Source organism: Grammomys surdaster, unplaced genomic scaffold (assembly GCF_004785775.1).
Source record: "Grammomys surdaster isolate TR1022 unplaced genomic scaffold, NIH_TR_1.0 98, whole genome shotgun sequence".
NCBI classification, from domain to species: Eukaryota; Metazoa; Chordata; class Mammalia; order Rodentia; family Muridae; genus Grammomys; species Grammomys surdaster.
In genome coordinates, this window is record NW_021604577.1 from 11120055 (window position 1) to 11144430 (window position 24376).

Sequence of the window (24376 nt, forward strand, 5' to 3'; positions counted from 1 at the left end):
CTTAGGTACTTCTAAATCACTATAGTGTCTATTTTGGTCAAAAAAACCATATGGTTGGTCAGACAAAGGTCAATTCTTGTATGACTGAAGTGTCAACTGACTTTAAAAAGACAAATAAATAGAATTTAACTTTCTACTCATCTGCCCTTCTCTTATTTCCTGACATGAGACTCTAAAGATAATGTTTGACTAGAAAACCTATATGTATACTGTAATATAAATATAGATAATGCTAGGCCTGTAAAAATATTTAGTAATACTTGAAGAACCACCTACACTGTTGACCACACCTTATCTGACTCATTCTTTTCAATGACCCACAAAATGTAAAATGCCCTAGCAACTCATCAGGCAGCTGAACACGAGGAAAGACATCATGGAATCTAAGCATGGGTAGTGGAGACGGGAACACTGAAAGTGCTTTATATTGTGCTGTATTCTTTCTGTCTTTCCTTTTGTTTTATTGCTCCTTGAGATAGTATCATATATCATGTAACTATCTGGTCAGAAAATGCTTTGATACCACATTGGTCTTGAATTCCTGACATTTATGCCTCAGATCTCTAAATTCTGAAATTACTGACATTTTCCAGAATGTCTAACCTAAAAGTTGGTTAAGAATTCGAGAGCCAGAACCTTCTCTGAATTTATATCATCCGTTGCTAGTACGAGATTCTGAGTTTAAGAAAAGTTTCCTAACTTGAAATCTGTCTCCTCAGCTACCAAACTGGAATACTGAGATCTTAATACACATTTTAGACTCCACTTACAAATATAGCAGGAGTGTGAGGTCAAAATGTACATATAAAAATACAATTGGAATCTATTTTAGAACTTCTGAATCAGCTAGCTTGACAGATTGCCAGAGAGATATCTTGGTGGTTAAATGGACTGGCTGCCCTTCCTGAGAACCCTGGTTTAATTCCCAGCACCCACATGACAGTTCACAACCATCTGTAACTCCAGCCTCCGGGAATCCAACTCTTCCTCTTTCTGTGAGCACTGCATGCACATAGTGCGCAGGTATACATGCAGGTGAGACACTCATACAACTTACAGTAGTAATAACAACAAAATAAAGGCTGAAGCCAGTCCAAATAACCCTTTGCCACATGTTCACAAGACTAACATACCAGAGCACTTGTAAAACCGGTGTGTATAGTACAAATTAGCCAATCTACTGCTTCCAGCGAAATAGAAGCCTTGATCTTTCTATACCCTTAGCCCACTAGCACCCTTAGAAGTGCCTTTTATTCAGCCAAAGTGCATGGCTTAAACCTGAAAATAGACTCCCAGACAGAGTTATTAAATTAACAGGCTGGGAAGCCAAGGACGGGTAAGATTCTGAACAGAGCCTTACCAACCTAAGACATAAGTGCATTGCCTTTGATAATGCATATTCCATGATGGGTAAGGAAGGCATTCTTGTCAGAACAATCTAAGACAGGCTCAGTCTTGTTAACGAAATAAAAAAGGGGGAGAGGTGGAGAGCCTTTGGGGCTGCTTGGCAGAAAGATGACATTGGCCAAGGATAAGGAAGTAGGCATCAAGCAGGAATCTGACATTAGACTAGAATAAAGAAGCAATTTCACGTAGGAGCCTAATCATAGGCTACAACAAAGACATAATCACAGGCAGGAATCTAAATATTAAGCTAGAACAAAGAAGTAATTTCAGATAGGAATCTAAATTTTAGGCTAGAACAAGGAAGTAGGCTTCAGACATGAAAATGACCTTGGGCTAGGATAGGGAAGTAGGCTCAGATACTTTGGTCATCCTGATAAGCCTTTAGAAACAGTGATCACAGGAGTGTTCACGTAACTGGGTTTAATGCCTTGCTTTTTTCTTTGACTATTTGTGTTTATTTTATTGCTTGTTTCTCGACTATTTGCATCTATTGTATTGTGAGACCCTCAACCTAGAACTGACCTTAATACATGCATGTAATCAAAATGGTATTAAAAGCATGAAGGAAGAGGGATATAGGATAGGGGGTTCTAGGGAGGGTAAATGGAGAAAGGGGATGACATCTGTATTGTAAATAAGTAAAAATATCCAATAAAAAAGAAGTAGCTTTTATTCCCTTAATAATCCCATTCTTTTCCTTCTATCATATACATGTGTTTCTGCTCAATCCTTGTCTAGGGACACAGAAAACTGGAAATCCCAGTGGTGTTCTCCTTCCCTCAATTTCTGCCTAGAATAGGAATGCTTTGATTATGTATTGGTAAGTATTTAGCCCAGTGCTTATCATACAATAAGTCATAAGTAAGAGGTAAGGGCTACTGTTTTCATGATTACAGAATAGTAAAGTCAAAATCTACCATACTGTTCTAAGGCTATGTGAACACCTGCTGAAAGGTGGAAACTGAAGACCTGAATGTCAGCCTGATAGGACCACTGCATGTATAAAGGCCTCCTCTGTGAGTGCTGAAGAAAGCCTTCTTCCTGTCTGACTTCATGATCCACTGGCTAACTGACGAGCTAGTTGATTCAGAAATTCTAAAATAGATTCCAGTGTTTACTTTCGTCCTAATATATTTTTGTAGCTTTTCAGAGGGGGTAAAACATGACAAACATGAAAAAAGTCTCTTTAGAGATTTTAGTTGATTAAATTTCATTATATTTCTTCAGCTTTGTGTTTCAATAATACATATTTTGATGTTGGTGCTGTTTAAGTGCCTATACTTGAAAAAGACAAAGTGACTGCTTTTTAAGTTATTAGAATTTCAAACAAAAACCCAATTCACCATGCTTAGATTTTAGGAAACTCTACCCATAAAGAATGCATAAGCATGTTAGCTCAGTGACAGAAGGAATGCTGAGAAGCAGGGAAGGAAGGCAAAGGAGGAGGAGGTGACACTTTGAAATGACAGAGTATCCAATCCAGAGTCAGAAGGCTTCACAAAGCTACCTAAGGACTGTGAACCCAGGAACAAACAAATGTGTGAATGTCAGGGCAGGTTTCTAATTCCTTGTGTGACTTATATGAGTTCTGTGGCCTCTACTTCCTGTTATTTCTCCCTCCTGTCACTTTATTGTCTGTAAAATCACCAATATTGTCTTGAAAATCACCAATATTTTGCAACCCTATTTTGGTCTCATTTATTTTGGTTGTTTTGCGTGTTCTTCATTAACCAGGAATTGGCTTTTCCACATAACTGAGATAACATACAGGAGTTCCTTCTTTGCCTAGCTCACTGTGTTTGACCTGGAGATACGGCAGAAATGGGGGTGTAAGGTGTCCTCAGAGACACCTTCTCTGTAGGTCCCTACTAAATGATCCTTTAATTGGCTCCTTGAATCTTAACAATTGCCTTGTTAAAAAAATTAATTATGCATTTGTCTACACTTCTAGAGGAAGACAAACTTGCTGGGCTAGCTGTTAGGACTGTTGCATTCTTCTGGGTGGAAAGGTTTCTCAACCTTTGTCTTCTCTGTGATTTTTAAGTCCGCAGATGCTTTAAGCAGACTTCACTACGTTTCATGAAGACTGAGGAGTGTGTCTGTCTAGGAAAATAGGAATGTGAAGTCTGCAAAAGCATGTGGCCCTGCTATGAAAGGGCAGAAGCAAGAAGGTATAGGAAGAAGAAGCAAGAGACAGAACACAAAGAACTTTCAGGTGGTTGATCACAGAGCTAATTCTCATTGAAATCAACCATAATGATGAACGGTAAGACAATGGGTGTGAAATTAGAAAATACAAATGAGTTTGGTGAAGAAATGGGGTTGCTGCAGCACCATATTATTTAAAACATGGTTGGGCCTATAAAACACATGTGCAGATCCCTGCCAACAGCCCCTGTAGGTGGAACACATTATACTATTCACTTCCTAGAGTCTTAGAATTCTGCAACAAATACCCCTAAGAACTGCTCTAACTTGGGTCCCATACAGTGGTGTTATCAGTAAAATATTTTTTAAGATGGTACTTACAGAATGTATCTTAATTTATATGGGCATTTACATATTTATATAAGCATTATAAAAGGAATTAATGATGCAGAAACTGTATAAGGTAATTTTGCCCTTAGAAAGAATTCAATAGTATTTGAAATGGTTCTTTGTAGTTTCTTTTTTATGTGTGTTTTTCCATAGGAATTGTTTTTCAAGACTATAGCAGAGATAAAGAAGAAAATACAGGTGCTTTAAACATGCTCACAAGTGTTTCACCATGTTACTTAAAAAATATTGCTTATAGATTGCTTGTCTAATTCAAGGAGCCATTGAATGCATGTTGCTTTAAATCTCTCATTTGCTAAAATGGCTGCTTACCATCTGATGTTCCCCTATCTTGGTGTAACACAGGGCTCTGTTATAAAACGCTGTGTAACTGTTCTTATCCATGTTGACAGCTGTAGATAAATCTGTAACAGCTAGCTTGTAATTCTACAAGGAGAAAGAAAGTGTGAGCAGGATAAATCATAATAGGCAAGTTTAATCATAAAATAAATATGTGATCCTATTAATACTATGAAGCTAATCTTTCACATAGTTCATTTAGAAGATTTGGTAGGGAGTCTTACAGCTCTTTCACCTACAGATATAATTAAGAATGTTAGTAACTTAAATTGAAGCAATTACGGGCTAGAGAGATGGCTCAACAGCTGAGAGCACTGGGTTGTTATGCCAAAGGACCCAGGTTCAATCTCCAGCCCCCACGACTGACTGCTGCCTGTAAGTTGTGATCAAGTTCCATGAGATCCAGCACCCACTTCTTGTGTACACAGGCACTGTACACAGATGGTATACAAACATAAATGTGGGCAAACATTCACACAAATAAATTAAAAATCAATAAAAACCTAAAAATGTCAACGTAGGCAGTTGTTACCAGTGTTGCTATGTAGCCTGGAGAAACTGGTGCTGACTGCATGAAGGTTCAAGTTCCTCTGGTGAACACTAAAGGCCTGACTGTCATCTGCCACTCGTACCACCACACGGTCACAATCTCCACCACACTTACTCTCTCATTCCTTCTATTCTTCTCCAACGTCTTACATCATCAGGCGAGCATGAGCTTTCGTGGAATTGATGCATAATGCTTGCACACACCTTTGCTTTAGGTGATGAAACTATCTCATATAGCGTAGTAATGATGAAATGTCAAAGATATAATCGGGGAGGAATAAGTCCTTCCACACAGCATCAGTTATCATAATCTGTTGCCCAGGGATTTCTATTTAGGGAACGCAAACAATTAATTTGTTCCCAGCACATATGAGTGTGCTGCTTCAAATGAATAGTTAAACACAGAAACATTTCAAATGTCCAACAATCAAGTAATTAAACGTACGTTATGCTGGAGTATTATGTCTCATATAGCCAAAGATTATGTCCAAAGAACAGAGAACACCACAATCATATAAATACCATAATTTCACTTCATGTAATTGAGGAAAAATAGGAAGTGAGTCAGCACTTAACAACCCTGGAAGCTTCCAGTCTATTCTCTTAGTAACCCAGGCAGGAACGGCTTACTCTGTTGTAGTATTTCAGAACTCCTCTGCAGATGTAGGCACGCACACTCTCAGGGTAAAGTTTGATGGCCTCATTGCAGTTCAGAATGGCTTTGGAGTATCTGCCCTTTAAACCGTAATAAGCTACTCGGCTTAAATATGCCTGTTCGGAGAAGGGAGAAAGCAGGGATATACGATTCAGTAAAATCTTCAGTTTTACCATAATATATAGAACCTCAAGCAAATCTATGGTACATAAAGACAATATTAAAATATAGTTTTTCCCATTTTTTTCATTAAGAAATTAAACATATAGCATAATTGAGATAACTTAATAGAGATCAGGCTTATGGCTACCACTTGGATTCAGTGACTATCAGCGTGTGGCCTATTGTGTTTGCTTCCTCTATTTTCCCCTAAGCTATCAGAAAGCAAGTTGTATGCACCATACTTCTTCACTACATTGCTTCATATACAAGGCTCCTGTAAAAAAAGACATCGCCCTACATAACAGCACTACCATTGTTTACCTAGGATGGTTATTAATATGTCCCTAAAATTATCTAATATTTAGTCAACTCTAATTTAAAATCAAGAGCCAGTTAAATTTCATGTACTGAATTTTGTGTTGTCCCCGAAATGTATTAGGAGGCAAAATCCATGTGATATAAAAGCAAGAAACTAGTAAAATTTATTGCATATCATTAAAATTGCTAACAAATAAATTAATGTATTTGACATAGTTACATGTATTACAAGTCTCAGAATATTTTTTCAAATGTAATATTTATGTTAAAATAATATTTTGGTTCCAAAGAAGAATACAAAAATTCGGGTTATCAAAATATACTTAATTGGCATCAGATATGATAACATGTATCTGTAATCTCTACACTTGAGAGGCAGAGGTATCAGGAGTTCAAGATCATTCTCTGCTACATAACATGAAAAGGGAAAAGAGGAGAGAGAGGGAGGAAAGAGGGAGGGAGGAAGGAAGGGAGGGAGGGAAGGAGGGAGGGAGAGGGGAGAGACTGAGAAAAGGAGGGAGGGAAGAAAGGAGGGAAGGAAGGAGGGAAGGAAGGAGGAAGGGCAATAGGGAAGGGGAAAAATAAATCAGAGACAGAGAGACAGAGAACCAACTGCTTTTATTAGAAATTACATACAAACTATTTAATAGTTTCACCCAAACTAACATAACCCCCAGATTCCTGATATCATTTCTTTACATACCTGGTAATGTTTGGGATTTAGGGTAAGTGCCCGGTTAAAGTCCAGAATTGAGTTTTGCTTGTTGAGTTTTACTTTACAAAGTCCCCGGTGATAAAAAGCTTCTGCAAGTTCAGGATTCGCTTTCACAGCTTTGGTAAAAGCCTCAAAAGCCTGGAAGAGTATGTTTGTACATGTACACTCAGTGACAAAATACAGGAACTTACGAGATTAACAAGGCATGGTGCTGTTATTGAAAAGCTTCACTTGAAATTTTTAGGGGGACTATTTGAAATTAATTCTCCCAAAGAACCTTGTGGAACAAACAAGCGTAATCTTTAGAAATAAATCAGACTTATAATTAAAAGTCTCACTATTTTCAGACAGATATCTACATAATCCCTGTTGTTAAGCAACAGTTTAGTCCCAGTCATTATTCTTTGGAATTCATTAATTCAAAGAAATCAGAGAGAGCAGTGTTCAGTTCCCCATGATTGTCCAAGAACTACAGCAGACACATAATTATTAAGTTTCAGGATAAGAGGATGCCATAGTTCTCCAATGTATATAGTCATCTTAACCAATTTAAACCTGATTTGAATTCTTCAGTTATCAATAAGGAAAGTCAAAGAATGTTCTAATCATTAACCATTTCATCTACAACACAATGAAACATTCAATTTAACTACTTACGATTTAGTAAATCAACTTAGTGAGATGATATTATTTTGCTACAATAATTTCCTACGGTTAGACTTATTATTTTGGTGAGAAATACATATTATCTTTAAAAAATTATTGACAAGTTAGCATCAAACCAAATGTGCTGATATTTAATTTAAAACAACTCAGGAAAATAGGAGTGCAGACTGCCTGTTACAAGCTAAGCTTTAGGAGTAGTTTTCCTCAGTTTACTTCTTGCATTACTGAGGGCAGTATTCAGAAAAAGAACCCAATGCAAGCAACCAGTTTGGAGGGTTCCAAATAATCTCTGCTTCTAAACACACAGACACCATTAGTTCCTACATTCCTTCCTCCCTGTCTCCTGTGGGGGTGGGCAGAGGGTTCCCCTGGTTCCACTCAGTGTTTGTCTGTGGCTCTCTACAGCTACTTCCTTTAGTTGTGGGATGGTGCCTCTCTGATGACAACTGAGCTGGGCACTGGTCTATGAGTATAACAGAATATCATTAGGAATCATTTCAATGACTTTTTTTTGCCAGTCCTGTTTGGTTCTATCCTGGGTCTCTAAGCTGTCCTGCCTCTGGTTCCTGACCATCCAGGCAGTGTCAGATGTGGGTTCCCCATTATGGCATGGGCCTCAAGTTGAATCAGTCATTGGTTGGCCACTTCCATAAGTTCTGTGTCAGCATTACCCTAGCAAATCTTGCAGACAGGACAGACTGTAGGTGGAAGGTTTTGTGTCTGGGTTGATGCCCTAGTCTCACTGCTAGGAGTCTACCTGGATTACAGAAGATGGCCATTTCAGGTTCCATATCCCTCATTACCAGAAGACTTTGCTAGGGTCACTCTAGTAGATTCCAGGGAGTTTCTACTCTACCGTTTCTACATTGGATACCAACTATCCCCCGATTCCAGTCATCTCTCCCAGTATTCTCTCCCTTCATCCTTCCCACTAACACCTGTTTGATCCCTCCTGTTCCCATGCCCACCTCTCCCAACCCACCTGCAAAATTTATTTCCCCTTCCCTGGGAGACTGTGTGTCACACCTCCTTGTTACTTAGCCTCAATGAGTCTGTGGTCTGTAGCATGGTCATCCTTTACTTAACAGCTAATAGCCACTTATAAGTCATTACATACCATGTTTGTTTTCCTGGGTCTGGGTTACCTCATTCAGGATGTGGCCCACAGAATCAACTAAGCAGAGATTACAGAGGTTCACAGAGACTGAAGCAACACAGATCCTATATGGGTCTGAGCTAGATCCTCTGCATACACATTATGGTTATGCAGCTTAGTGTTCTTGAAGAACTCCCAACAGTAGGAGTGAGAGCTGCCTCTGACTTTTTTGCCTCCTTTGGGGGCCCTTTTCTTCCTACTGAGTTGCCTTGTCCAGCTTCAATATAAGGGTGTGTGTCTTGTCTTACTGCAACTTGATATGCTATGATTGGTTGCTATTCCTGGGAAACTCGCTCCTTTCTGAAGGGAACTGGAGGAGGAGTGGATCTTGGAGAGAGTGGAGGGGTGCTAAGAGGAGACGAGGGAGTGAAAATTGCAGTGGACATGTAAGGTACAAGAGTTACAAAGAAAAAAAAAGGGATAAACACACAGATACCATTTGAAAATTGCCTTCCTCCATGTAACAAAGACCCAGGTTATACAGACACTCTGCTGAAACACTGGTGGCAACTGGTCCTTTGTCAGAAAATGTATACAGTTCCAATGCCTTCTTAAATAGTCTCACAGATTCCTATAAGAATAAAAACAAAGATAAGGGATGAAGCAAATGGTTTATTTTGTTGGTTGGTTGGTTGGTTGTTTGGTTGGTTGGTTGGTTTTACTGGTTATATGTTCAACATCATAACCTTAAAAGTAAAGAAAACTCAGAGCCCACAGAAGCTCTGCTCTCATGTCATACAAATGCACACAGATAATGTAAGGTCACAAATGTTGTTCTTATACAACTGGAGGACCTGTTCCCCAGAAGATGAACCCAACAAGTTCCCCCCAGGGGCCATCAGGTCTGAAGCAGGCTTACATATATAGATTTTTGTAACTAGAACTTCTAAATTCCAATACCCTACTTGAACGTGTAGGTTCTTTACTAATGCTTACCTTGGTATTTCTCTGAATGGAGTACTAGAAAGTTAGTAGGTAATAGAAGTATTGATGATACCCGATACTATTTCAATCACCCCTCTTTGTCTGTTTACTCTTAATGGGGTTCAGCTAGTTCTAGAAAAAAATTGGCTTTAACCAAATGTTACCCACATAAGTTTAATAAAAATAGTTAAAACTCATAAAGAAGAAGCTTAATTTTCCAGATGTTATTCATTTTTTACTGGATATTTTATTTACTTACATTTCAGATGTCATCCCCTTTCCCCTCCCTAGAAACCCTGTATTCCATTCCCCCGCCTCCTTTTTGCTTTGATACCATTTTAATTACATGCAAGTATTAAGGTCAGTTCTAGGTTGAGGAACTAGCAATAGAATAGACGCAAATAGTCAATTTGTTGATTGACAAATCATCATATGCTTCTAACATGAGCGTCAGGTTTAAACACTGTTTTTAACCTGCTTTCTAAACTGGAGTGAACTGTCAAAGCAGCCATGGGATTTGCTAACTTGAATATGCTGTCTTCATGACTTTTCTTTAGCATTTCCTACATGTTCACAAGCCATCTCAACATCCAGTCTTCTGTTTTCAGCACAGAACTCCCACAGTTCTCCATACCCGACACAGGGCAGCATGGAGATTCATCCTTCTAGCTCCGTCTTTCTCTCTCTGTCTCTCTACCTCTGTCTCTCTATCTCTGTATCTCTATCTCCTGTCTATCTTTACCTATCAGTCTATCTGTCTCTCTGTCTCTCTATCTCTATCACTATTTCTATACTGATTTCTGGAGAAATAATGTTCTTGGGAACTTTGAAGACCTTTAATCTATTCTACAGACATTTATTCCTTTTATTAGACAAAGCCATACCCACACATTTTCCGTGAGATTCCTGCTGTAGTTCAGCTCCTGCTATAATCCCTAAAGAACAACACCCATAAACTCCTGGAAGTTCTCTGACTTGGTTATTTTACAAAGCATAGTCTTAAATATCTTGCAAGATCTACATCACTATTTAGTTTAAAGCTGCTGCCCCATTTTTAGGTATTTGTTACAATAATATAATATAATATAATTACAATATAATTCCAGATGATAAAATTTGTATTATTTTCCTATTTCTAAAAAGGAAACATAGTGCCTTTGAAACAGCATACATTTGTCATGTTTCCACAGTGAGAGGGCTGTGTATCGATTAACTGACTCTTCTGCTCTGTGCTCCCTAGGTCAAAAAGTGCTTGTTGGGTGGTATTGCCATCTCATAGCTCAAAGTGGAAAATCTCTTCTTAAAAGATCATTGGGATTGTTGAAAACCTTTTATTTCCCTATACTACATGGCAGAGAATATTGACTTATGGTTCAGAGATCCTGAGATCCTATAGCCCATAGCATTCTCTTGCCTTGGGACCATCTCCATAGTCAATTACTAGCTAGTACAGTCCTTTGCTTTGTCAAGGCTAGCAGGACAATCTCTCTCCAGGCTTCTACTCATAAACACTATATAATGCAACATAATTATGGGCAGCATTGCATCCCATGACCTTTGCTGTGGTCTAACTAGTCAGGGCAAGTGACAGGTTCTACCTACACTACGGTCCCAGAATGGCACAGTTTGTATGTTGGGCATGCAATATGTCTGCCACAGGAAGACAGACGCCACATTTATCTGGTGCCAAGTAAGGAAGTAAAGAAAATTAACATAAAAATGTCCAAGATTTGATACTTTTAATGATAAGAAAAAAAGCTGTTAATTGGAGAACAAAGTGGCAAAAACTGAGAGGCATGATTTTCATTAAATGACAAATGTTAGAAGACATACCGTGTTTAGCACTGAAATGTTATGCAGTGTACAGCTGAATCAAAATAGTGTCAATATATATATATTTTTTAATATATATATGTATATATAGTGAATATATATATATATATATATATATATATATCTTAGAGTATTAAATTGAATTTTTAAATTTTAGTAATCTTTATAAAGCTTATCATAGAAAAAGTACAAGAAGGAAGGCCCAAGTGAGAAAGTTTGAATCTCATTTAAAAGGGGGAATAAAATGGTCATAAGAGGCAGATGGAGGGAGGGAATTAGGAGGGAGGGGGATGGAGAAAGGGAATGGGGGATTCAGAATCAGGTGTGGGGAAGAACAGGAGATATGGCTAGATGGCCATGTGAATGAATGGGAATCTGTGAGGAGGTGAGAGGCATCTCCAGGATGAGACAGAGACCTGGGATAAGGGAGACACCCAAGAATCAATGGGGGTAACCTTACCTGTGACTCACTACATTGAATATATGGAACTTCAAGAGGCCATCTTATGTAGCCAGACAGAAACCCCAGTGAAGTGATAGAGACACCAACCCACTCACAAAACTTTCAACCCAAAATTTATCTTGTCTGTAAGGAATGCAGGGACAGAAATGGAGCAAAGACTGGGGGAATGGCCAACCAATAATCAGCCCAAATTGAGACACATCCCATGGGCAAGCACCAATCCCTAACACTATTAATAATACTCTGTTATGCTTGCAGACAGGAGCATGCTGTCCTCTGAGAGGCTCCACCCAGCAGCTGACTCAGACAGATACAGACACCCACAGCCAAATAGTGGATGGAGCTTGGGAACTGATATGGAAGAATGGGGGGAAGGATTGCAGCCCCAAAGGGGATACAAATGCCACAGGAAGATCAACAGAATCAACTATCCTGGACCCTTGGAGCTCTCAGAGACTGAACCGCCAACCAAAGAACACATATGGGCTGGATCTAGATCTCCCTGCTCATCTGTAGCAGATGTGCAGCTTGGTCTTCATGTGGGCCCTGAACAACTGGAATGAGGACTATCCCAAAAGCTGTTGCCTGTGTGTGGGATATGTTCTCCTAGCTGGGCTGTCTTGTCTGGTCTCAGTGGGAGAGAAAGAGCTTAGCTTCACAGAGACTTGAAGTGCCAGGGTTGGGGGCCTCAACTCTCAGAAGAGAAGAGGGAGGAAGCACTGTGGGGTGACCAGGATATAAAGTGAATAATTTTAAAAATTAAATTTAATTTAATTTAAAGAAAAAAAAAGGAAAAGAAGATTAAAAAACAAAAAACTAACCACCTGAAAGTAACTCTAAAAGTAGATACACCCAAACACACCAAAAATGACTGTTCATTAAAAGGCACAGTAGATCAAGCCTCGAATGATGAGACAGCACACAGGCAAGGGTCAATACAGAGTAATTTTTAAAACACATAAAGTGTCTTGTGGTCCCAGGAACTTCAGGAGCTGCAGGTTACTGTGCAGATATGGCCAAGTCCAAGAACCACACCACACATAACCAGTCCCACAAATGGCAAAAAAAAAAATGGCATCAAGAAATCCAGTCACAAAGATACAAATCCCTTAATGGGGTTGACCCCGAGTTCCTGAGGAACCTGTACTTTGTCAAGAAGCACAAGAAAGGCCTGAAGAAGATGCAGACCAACAATGCAAAGGCAGTGAGTGCACGCACAGAGGCCATCTAGGCCCTTGTGAAACCTCAGGCCATCAAGCCCAAGATGCCAAAGGGCCCAGTCGCAAACTCAGCCATCTGGCTTTCATTGCTCACCCCAAACTTGGGAAGTAGACTTGAAGCTACATGGCCAAGGGGCATAGGCTGTGCCAACCAAAACCCAAGGTTCAAACCAAGGCAGAGGCCATAGCTCCAGCTAAGGCCCAGGCTTCAGCTCCAGGCCAGGCTCCCAAAGGTGTCCAGGCCCCTGTGAAGGCCCCATAGAAAAGGCTCCTGCCAACTTGAAGACAGATGGACTGCTGTGACACACCTACCTTACACTATTTGCAGATGCCAGTGTCCTTTGCTGTTTTTACAAATAAACTTGAGACAAGAGAAAAACAAAAATAGATAGATACATAGATAGATAGATAGATAGATAGATAGATAGATAGATAGATGATAGATAGATAGATAGATAGATAGATAGATAGATAGATAGATAGATCACATAAAGCAGTATGAAGATGATAACTAAGGTAAGTGTAGGAAACTCTGACAAAGAAGAAAGTACAAATGACTGATAGACATAAAATGAATGGTGCTCATCCTGACACTCAAGCTCAAAGGCATGGACTGAACACAGAAGGCATCAGTTCCTGGCCATAAGACTGTCAAAAAAAAAAAAAATGCCTGGAAAATCCATCTCCGGGAGATGGCAGCAGTCACCAGAATCAGGTAGAAGAATAACCTGGTATAACATTAGAGAACAGGTTCACAGGCCAGCAATCCACTCCCAAGACTGTATTCTGAAACAGGACATGTAAAATACTATTTTCAGCAGCTCTGTTTTGACAGGGAAGGAAGGAAGGAAGGAAGGAAGGAAGGGAGGGAGGGAGGGAGGGGGGGGGGGGGGGGGGGAGGGAGGTCGGGAGGAAGGAAGGAAGATGTTGGTTAATAGATGAATCAACACATAGCATACTAAGTACAGATAGTTACTAGTATATGAATAATTCATAAATGAATGCTACCATTTCATTTTTTAAAAATATTTAAATGAAATCTGTGGTGGATTGAATAGGTGTGGCCTCCATGACTCATGTGTTTGAATGCTTGACCCATAGGGAGTAGCACTATCATGACATATGGCCTTGTTGAAGTGGGTGTGGCCTTTTTGGAGGAAGTGTGTCATGGTGGGCTTTGAGGTCTCCTATGATCAAGCTCTGCCTAGTGTGTCACACAGTCAACTTCTACTACCTACCATTCAAGATACAGAACTCTTAGCTCCTTTTCCAGCACTGTGTCTGCCTGGGTGTTGTCTTGCTTCCCACCATGATGATAATGGACTAAACCTCTGAAACTCTAAGACAGCCCCAATTAAAAGTTTCCTTTTATAAGAGTTGCCTTGATCATGGTGTCTCTTCACAGCAATAGAACTGTAACTAAGACACCATCCTTAAGTATAATGCATGAATTCCATCCATCATCAAGTTTAATAAACATCAACTCATCAATCGGTAGATATTTCACCTTGATTCTCTTGGCCTTCATTTGGGCTTTTGCCAAGAGTGCATAAGTGGAGATGTCTGGTTTACTGGCTATGACCCCTTCCAAGACATGAATAGCCTTATCATGGTTTTCACAAAATGAGTGAATGAGCGCTTCCTGTATTGGGGTCAGCTCAATGACACCTGAAAACAAAGGAAAGATTACTGGTACCCTTGCTGGGTAGCATGGATTTAGAATATAATTATGTTAAGGGAACCACAGAGTATAATATTATTTTTACAACATGAAATGATATATCAACTAAAACCTTTTATTATCATAAACACAAAGTAAAATTATAAGCCTGGTATATCATATAATGAGTTTTCTCACAAAATTCATTAGTTAATTATGTAGATGTAAAAACTGAAGTTTCAGATTATGCCTTTCAAGTGAATTGTTCATCATCTTGATATATATATATATATATCACAAATAGTACAGAAACATGGAGAAGTATTTCTTTAATGTTTTTATTTTGAATTAGTGTTATTTACCTTTGTTCATTTCTGCTACTTGATAAATAGTGAACTTTGCAAGATCATAATTCTTCAGCATAAGATGATACTGTCCTCTGGAAGAAATAATAGCTTTTACTCTAAGCAGGTAAAAGGTAATTATTCTGTTGGACTTTAAAACTTGTATTTGATTTATTCCTTGACAGTTTCATGCATGTATAGAGTACATTCTGATTATTATAACCCCCTTATTTTCCTCATATCCTTCTGCCCTTGTTTTACACAAACCCCTCCATTCCTGAAGCCCGTCTTATACTCGGTCTTTCTTTGCTTTGTTGTTCTTGTTGCTGCTGCTGTTGTTCTAAGACTCACAGACTTTAACTAGCATCCTCTATGTGGACATGGATTTAGAACTCATGGAAATGTGGGCTCCTTGGTTGTGTACTAATCTGAATGAAATAGCTGTTCTTACCCCCGCCTCCAGATCATGATTGACTGTCAATAGGCCCAGTCTTGTGTGGCTCATTGCAGACAATCATAGCTGATATGTCATTCCCAGAAGACAGCATTGCACAGACCTTCTCCTTATCTCCCAGATCTTAAATTCTTTCCACTTAGCTCTTCCATGATAACCCCTGAGTCTTAGAGGGGTTGATGTAAATGTCCTGTACAGAGCTAAGCACTCACTCATCAAAAGTAAATATTCTGAAGTTTATAGTGCTACATAAGTTTTTATAACTGTAAAACATTCACCCATTCATGTAGGCATACATAAAATCAAATTTTAAATTAAATTAAATTAAATTAAATTAAATTAAATTAAATATAGTCATTAGTTTGTTTTTAGCTTTTGGTTCTTTGAGGCAGGGACTCTATGCAATGCTGGCTGTCCTGGAACTTGCTGTGTAGACTGAGCTGGCCGTGAACTTAGAGAGATCTGCCTGGTGCTGGCTCTGGCTTTGCCTTTGCCTCCAAGTGCTAGGATTAAAGACATGTATCAACATGCATGGCAAAGTCACACAGTTCTTTAAAATCCAAAGAGATAAGTTAACATGGAGTTATGATGACAGAAACAATTTATGAACTGTGACCCGAAAATAAAACACTTAATGTTCACAGAACAGAAAGGGGAAAAATATTCATATAAATTTCTGAAATGTGGTTTAAGTGATAAAACACAAAATATATCTTTATTGGAAAATATGTCCTATTGCATTTTCCCAGGCCTATGAGTCTTAAGAGGTTATATTTTTGGTAAGAATATCTTATAATAGGTCTCAATAGCAAATTCTACTAAATATAATGCAATAATGAAGAACACTTTTTTTTTATTAAATTGGTAGAGGGTACTATTCATTACTTCTGTGGATACAAATTGAATGAATTTTCAAAAGTAGCACCTTTGAAGGGGTATGTGCTATCTGCATAGCAAGTCATCTAGAAAGGTCTCAAAGAACCTCATTCTCAGCAAGTATATTTTAGTGCAAGAGTACAACAAAAGGAATGGCATGGTTAAATTAATATGCAATTAAAATTTAAAAAAAAAAGCTCCTTCTGGTTTGTGCCAGTATCCCAACCAGTCCCAGGTCCCAGGGCACCAGCTCTGCACCCAATTCCAGAACAGAGGTGGCTGGACTCCCAGGAGCTCTAACATGCCCAGGATTTTAGGTAAGGAGGCCCTGACTCCCCTCCTCCTAAGCAGGGAGTGATTGGGAACCTTGGGGATCCAGGAACTCCCCCATGGCCAGTAGCTCCTTCTTGTCTACAGAGATGTCCCCAGAAGTCCTGGGCCGCCAGCTCTGCACCCAATTTCAGAACAACCAGAGGCGTTTGGACTCCCAGGAGCTCTAACACACCCAAGAACATAGGATAATAGGATCACAGGATCTCAGGAGCTTGGTCACACCAGGATTTCAGGATCCCAGAAGCAGCCTGACTCCCAGGAGCTCTTACACCCAGGATATTAGGATCACAGGATCACAGAGACAGCTGAACTCTGAGGGGTTTTGACACAACCAAGATAACAGGACAGACAGGCTCCAGTCAGAGATACTGAGTGAGGGTAGCACTAGAGATAACCAGATAGCAAAGGGCAAGCTCAAGAACATAAGCAACAGAAAGCAAGGTTACTTGACTTCATCAGAACCTAGCTATCCCATCATAGCAAGTCCTGAATACCTCATGCCACCAGAAAAGCAAGAGTCAGATTTAAAATCACTTCTCATGATGATAATGGAGGAATTTAAGGACATAAATAAATCCCTCAGAGAAATACTGGAGAACACAAATAGACAGGTAGAAGCCATTAAAGAGGAAACACAAAAATCCCTTTAAAAAATTACAAGAAAACATAACCAAACAGGTGAAGGAATTAAAACAAAACCATCCAGGACATAAAAATGGAAGTAGAAACAATAAAGAAATTACAAAGGGAGCCTACTGTGATGCCAGAAAATATAGGAAAAAGATGAGGAGTCATAGATGCAAGCATCACCAACAGACTACAAGAGATAGAAAAGAGAATCTCAGTTGCAGAAGATACCATAGAAAACATTGACACAACTGTCAAAGAAAATGCAAAATGCAAAAAGCTCCTAACCCAAAAAATTCGAGGGAATCCAGGACACAATGAGAAGACCAAACCAAAGGATAATAGGTATATGAGAGAGTGAAGATTCCCAACTTAAAGTGCCAGTAAATATCTTCAACAAAATTACAGAAGAAAATTTCCCTAACCTAAAGAAAGAGATGCCTATGAATATACAAGAAGACAACAGAACTCCAAATAGACTAGATTAGAAAAGAAATTCCTACTGTCATATAATAATCAAAATACAAAATGCACAAAACAAAGAAAGAATATTAAAAGCAGGACACGAAAAAGGTCAAGTGACTTATAAAGACAGAGCTATCAGAATTACACCAGGCTTCTCGCCAGAGAATATAAAAGCCAGAAGATCCTGGACCGACATCATACAGACCCTAAGAGAATACAAATGCCAGCCCAGGCTACTATACACAGCAAAACTCTCAATTACCATAGGTGGAGAAACCAAGATACTTCATGACAAAACCAAATTTACACAATCTTTCCACAAATTCAGCTCTACAAAGGATAATGGAGGGAAAAACTCCAATACAAGGAAGGAAATTATACCCTAGAAAAAGCAAGAAAGTAATCTTTGTCCCAACAAAACAAAAAGAAGATAGCCACACAAACATAACTCAACCTCTAATAACAAAAATAACAGGAATCAACAATAACTTTTCCTTAATATCTCTTAACATCAATGGACTCAATTCCCCCAATAAAGAAGACATAGACTATCAGACTGGATACATAAACAAAACCCAACATTTTGCTGGATACAGGATACACACCTCAGTGACAAACACAGAAACTACCTCAGAATAAAAAAACTGGAAAACAATTGTCCAAGCAAATGGCCCTAAGAAACAAGCTGGAGTGGCCATTTAATATTGAATAAAATCGACTTTCAACCAAAAGTTATCAAGAAAGATAAGGAAGGACACTTCATACTCATCAAAGGAAAAATCAACCAAGATGAAATCTCAATTCTGAACATCTATGCTTCAAATGCAAGGGCACCCACATTCATAAAAGAAACTTTACTAAAGCTCAAAACACACATTGCACCTCACACAATAATAGTGGGAGACTTCAACACCCACTCTCAGCAATGGACAGATCATGGACACAGAAACTAAACAGAGACACAGTGAAACTAAGAGAAGTCATGAACCAATTGGATTTAGCAGATATCTAGAGAATATTTCATCCAAAAACAAAACAATATACTTTCTTCTCAGCACCTCATGATACCTTCTTCAAAATCAACCATATAACTGGTCACAAATAGGCCTCAACAGATACAAGGAAATTGAAATAAGCCCATGCATTCTATCAGATCACCACAGTCTAAGGTTGGTCTTCAGTAATGATAAAATCAATGAAAAGCCCACATACACATGGAAACTGAACAACACTCTACTCAATGATAACTTGGTCAGCGAAGAAATAAAGAAATTAAAGACTTTTTAGAATTTAATGAAAATGAAGACACATTATACCAAAACTTATGGGACACAATGAAAGCCATGCTAAGAGGGAAACTCATAGCTCTAAGTGTCTACAAAAAGAAACTAGAAAGAGCATACACTAGCAGCTTGACAGCACACCTGAAAGCTCTAGAACAAAAAGAAGTAAATACACCCAAGAGGAGTAGACGGCAGGAAATAAGCAAATTCAGGGCTGAAATCAACTAAGTATAAACAAAGAGAACTGTACAAAGAATCAACAAAACCAGGAGCTAGTTCTTTGAGAAAATCAACAGGATAGAAAAACCCCTAGCCAGACTAACCGAGGGCACAGAGACAGTATCCAAATTAATAAAATCAGAACTGAAAAGGGAGACAAAATAACAGAAACTGAGGAAATTAAAAACATCATCAGATCCTACTAAAAAAAAAAGGCTATACTCAACAAAACTGGAAAATCTGGATGAAATGGACAATTTTCTAGACAGCTACCAGGTACCAAAGTTAAATCCAGATCAGATAAACCATCTAAATAATCCTATAACTCCTAAAGAAATAGCAGAAGTCATTAAAAGTGTCCCCACCAAAAAAAGCCCAGGACCAGATGGTTTTAGTGCAGAATTCTATCAGACCTTCCAAGAAGATCTAATACCAATTCTCTATAAACTATCCCACAAAATAGAAACAGAAGGAACCGTATGGAATTTGTTCTATGAAGCAACAATTATGCTCATACCTAAACCACACAAAGACCCAACAAAGAAAAAGAACTTCAGACCAATCTCTCTTATTGAATATTGATATAAAAATAATCAATAAAATTCTTGCAAACTGAATCCAAGAACACATCAAAAAAATCATCCATCATGATCAAGTAGGCTTTAGCCTAGGAATTCAGGGAGGGTTCAATATTCAGAAATCCATCAACGTAATCCACTATATACACAAATACAAAGAAAAAAAAACACATGATCATCTCACTAGATGCTGAGAAAGCATTTGACAAGATTCAACACCCCTTCATGGTAAAGGTCTTGGAAAGATCAGGAATCCAAGGCCCATACCTAAACATAGTAAAAGTAATATACAACCAACCAGTAGCCAACATCAAACTAAATGGAAAGAAATTTAAAGCAATCCCACTAAAATCAGATACTAGACAAGGCTGCCCACTCTCTCCCTACCTATTAAGAATAGTGCTGGAAGTCCTAGCCAGAGCAATTAGAAAACAAAAGAAGGTCAAAGGATACAAATTGGAAAGGAAGAAGTCAAAATATCATTATTTGCAGATAATATGATAGTATACTTAAGTGATCCCAAAACTTCCACCAGAGAACTCCTAAATCTGATAAACAACTTCAGCAAAGTGGCTGGACATAAAATTAACACAAACAAATCAATAACCTTCCTCTACTCAAAGAATAAACAGGCTGAGAAAGAAATTAGGGAAATGATACCCTTCACAATAGTCACTAATAATATAAAATACCTTGATGTGAATCTAATCAAGCAAGTGACAGATCTGTACAACAAAAACTTCTAGTTCCTGAAGAAAGAAATCAAAGAAGATCTCAGAAGATGGAAAGATCTCCCGTGCTCATGGATTGGCAGGATTAATATAGTAAAAATGGCCATCTTGCCTAAAACAATCTACATATTCAATGCAATTGCCACCAAAATTCCAAATCAATTCTTCACAGAGTTAGAAAGAGCAATTCTCAAATTCATATGGAATAACAAAAAATGCAGGACAGCAAAAACTATTCTCAACAATAAAAGAACTTCTGGAGCAATCACCATCCCTGACCTCGAGCTGTACTACAGAGCAATAGTGATTAAAAAAAAAAAAAACCCTGCATGGTGTTGGTACAGAGACAGGCAGGAAGATCAATGGAATAGAATTGAAGACCCAGAAATGAACCCACACACCTATGGTCACTTGATCTTTGACAAAGGAACTAAAACCATTCAGTTGAAAAAAGATAGCATTTTCAACAAATGATGCTGATTAAACTGGAGGTCAGCATGTAGAAGAATGTAAATCGATCCATTCTTATCTCCTTGTACAAAACTCAAGTCCAAGTGGATCAAGGACCTCCACATAAAACCAGATACACTGAAACTAACAGAAGACAAAGTAGGGAAAAGCCTCAAACACATGGGCACAGGGGAAAAATTCTTAAACAGGACACCAATGGCTTATACTCTAAGATCAAGAATTGACAAATGGGACCTCATAAAACTGCAAAGCTTCTGTAAGGCAAAGGACACTGTCAATAGAACAAAACTGCAACCCAACAGACTAGGAAAAGATCTTTACCAATCCTACATCTGATAGAGGGCTAAAATATGCAAAGAACTCAAGAAATTAGACTCCAGACAATCAAATAACTCTACTAAAAAATGGGGTGCAGAGCCAAACAATTTTCAACTGAGGAATATCAAATGGCTGAGAAGCACCTAAAGAAATGTTCAACATCCTTAGTCATCAAGAAAATGCAAATCAAAACAATCCTGAGATTCCACCTTATTCCAGTCAGAATGGCTAGGATCAAAATCTCAGGTAACAGCAGATGCTGTCGAGGATGTGGAGAAAGAGGAACACTCCTCCATCGTTGGTGGGATTGCAAGATGATGCCACCACTCTGGAAATCAGTCTGGCGGTTCCTCAGAAAATTGGACACAGTATTACCTGAGGACCCAGCTATACCACTTCTTGTCATATACCCAAAAGATGCTCCAACAAATAACAAGGACATATGCTCCACTATGTTCATAGCAGCCTTATTTATAATAGCCAGAAGCTGGAAAGAACCCAGATGTCCTTCAACAGAGGAATGGATACAAAAAATGCAGTACATTTACACAATGGAGATTACTCAGTTATTAAAAACAATGAATTCATGAAATTCTTAGGCAAATGGATGGAACTAGAAAATATCATCCTGAGTGAGATAACCCTGTCACAAAAGAACACACATGGTATGCACTCAGTGATAAATGGATATTAGCCCAAAAGCTCACAATACCCAAGATATAACTCACAGACCACATGAAGCTCAAGAAGAAGAAAGACCAAAATGTGGGCAATTTGGTCCTTCTTAGAAGGAGTAACAAAATACTCACAGGAACAAATACAGAGACAATGTGTGGAGCAGAGACTGGAGGAGGGGCTATCTGGAGACTGCCCCACCTAGTGATCTATCCCAGGTGTAATCACCAAATGCAAACACAATTGTGGATGTTAGGAAGTGCATGCTGACAGGAGCCTGATATACCTGTTGCCTGAAAGACTCTGCCAGAACCTGACATATACAGAGGTGGATGCTCACAGCTAACCATTGAAGAGATCATGAGGTCCCCAGTGGAGGAGTTAGAGAGAAGACTTAAGGAATTGAAGGAGCTTGTGGCCCCATGGAGAGAGCAACAATACCAACCAACCAGAGCTTCCAGGGTCTAAACAGCTAGCCTGGGAATACACACGGAGGGACTCATGGTGTCAGCTGTATATGTAGTGGAGGATGGCCTTGTCAGGTATCAGGGGGAGAGGAAGGCCTTGGTCTCGTAAAGTCTAGATGGCCAGTGTGGGGGAATTCCAGGGCAGGGAGGTGGGTGTGGGTGGATGGGTGGGGGGCACACCCTTATAGAAGTAGGAGGAGGAGGAATGGGATAAGGGCTTTCTGGGGGAGGGGTGAATGGGGAAAGGGGATAACATCTGAAATGTAGATAAATTATCCAATAATAATAATAATAATTTAAAAAACAGATAATGGAACTAGCTATTGCAGTCGAGCAGTTGAGACTTTTTGTCAGCTAATTAATATTACACATATTACTGGGATTCCTTATAATTTTCAAGGACAAGGGACTGTGGAAGGGGTCTATGGAATTTTAAAACAATATCTTCATAAAATAAAAAAGGGGAAGCTTTATACCCATATACCCCAAATTCATTTAAATCATGTTCTCTTTATTTTTAATTTTTTTAAAAAAATGGATGCTAAGGAACTATCTGCTGAGTGTCTATGGCACTCTACAACTAGGCATACTTATGTATAGGTAAAACGAAGGATCCACTTATTGGCATATGGCATGATCCCAATAAGGTATTTAATATGGGGAAGATGGCATGTTTGTATTTTTTCTGCAGGATGCTGAAGGAGCATGGTGGCTGCCAGAGCGATGGGTGAGACATGCTGATGTCAGGACAAAGAAAGATGCTGATCTGTGAGCTTGCTGAGTACCCTGACAATGGTGACTTGGAAGCCGTATTGGACATATGTTCCTGACCCAGCTTTGCTTACCTATACCCATGATGGGACAAGCTGCCTTGCCTCAAGTTTTTAGACCTTGTGGAACAGAGAATCAAAAAGAGAAATTATAATGACTCTTGTATTTTCTTAATGGTGACCAGTTATTCAGACTCAATCATGGAGTGGTCTAGAAATCAATCCAATATTGGAAATAACAGTCTTCATTTGGAAGACTGGATCTGGGCATTTTCAGAGACATATTTGGAAGTTAGCTACAGTTCTCTATGATGTTATGCTAGCAAGAGATAAACTTGGAACAGGATTTGGATTTCAAACAAGTGTTAGCACATGTGTGAAGGCTCTTTTAATTGTCAAGTTAAAATTACTTTTGTTTTCTTCTACAGTATTTAATGTAAGTTGCATTGATTGTTCACTCTCTAATTGTGTTAGTGTGTTGAACTGTGGCATGTCTGTTATGGAGGTCTATCAACCAGGTTTATTTATTGCCCTGAATATCACAGAACCCTGGTATTCAGAAAAAAAGTTTGCAAGCACTAGAAGAAGTTAGTCAGGCTTTAAGCAGAAGCAAGAGAGTAGTAGGGTTGATTATTGCTGCTATAACAGCTTTAATTACATTAATTGGTAGCACCACTGCTTCTGCAATTGCTTTGACACAAGAAGTTAAGACAGCTATTGTTGTTAATCATTTAGCAAAAAATGTTACTAATGTCTTGATATACAAGAGAATTTAGAAAGGCATTTGAAACAATGTTTGATGCTCTTTATCCTATTCAAATTATTGGGAGGCGGTTCAGAGTTTAAGAGTAAAGATACATCTAAAATGTCATGCCAAATACCACTGGATTCATGTTAGTTCTAAAATTTACAGAGGCAGTCATTATAATCAGAAAAAAGTTGAAGACACTTAAAGGGTATTTTGGCATAATTCTAACACCTCTCTGGATGTTTTAACTTTGCATAGTGAGCTTATGAATTTAAAGAATGCTACTCTGCTAAGTGTTGATGTAGAAATTACTGCAAAAAAATTACCCATGGCCTGAGGTCAATATTTCTATTTTGGTCAACCTTCAAGAATGGCATTTATAGCTTGATCATGC

At 38.7% G+C, this 24376-nt stretch overlaps 1 protein-coding gene and 1 pseudogene across 2 annotated transcripts in view; one reads left to right on the plus strand and one right to left on the minus strand.

The window, feature by feature from the left end:
• The window catches only part of Ttc6 (tetratricopeptide repeat domain 6), a 153562-nt gene that overhangs the window by 18976 nt on the left and 110210 nt on the right, over positions 1–24376 (minus strand). The window contains exons 19-24 of one of the 2 annotated variants that reach the window (XM_028782530.1): positions 14986–15062; positions 14471–14631; positions 8960–9094; positions 6690–6839; positions 5482–5622; positions 4276–4389 (exon numbers count right to left, since the gene is read on the minus strand). In XM_028782530.1, the coding sequence (XP_028638363.1) occupies positions 4276–4389; positions 5482–5622; positions 6690–6839; positions 8960–9094; positions 14471–14631; positions 14986–15062 (778 nt within the window). Of the gene's footprint in view, positions 1–4275; positions 4390–5481; positions 5623–6689; positions 6840–8959; positions 9095–14470; positions 14632–14985; positions 15063–24376 lie in introns of those variants that run through there. The other variant, XM_028782539.1, reaches the window with a different exon arrangement.
• On the plus strand, positions 12756–13795 carry LOC114633228 (annotated as a pseudogene).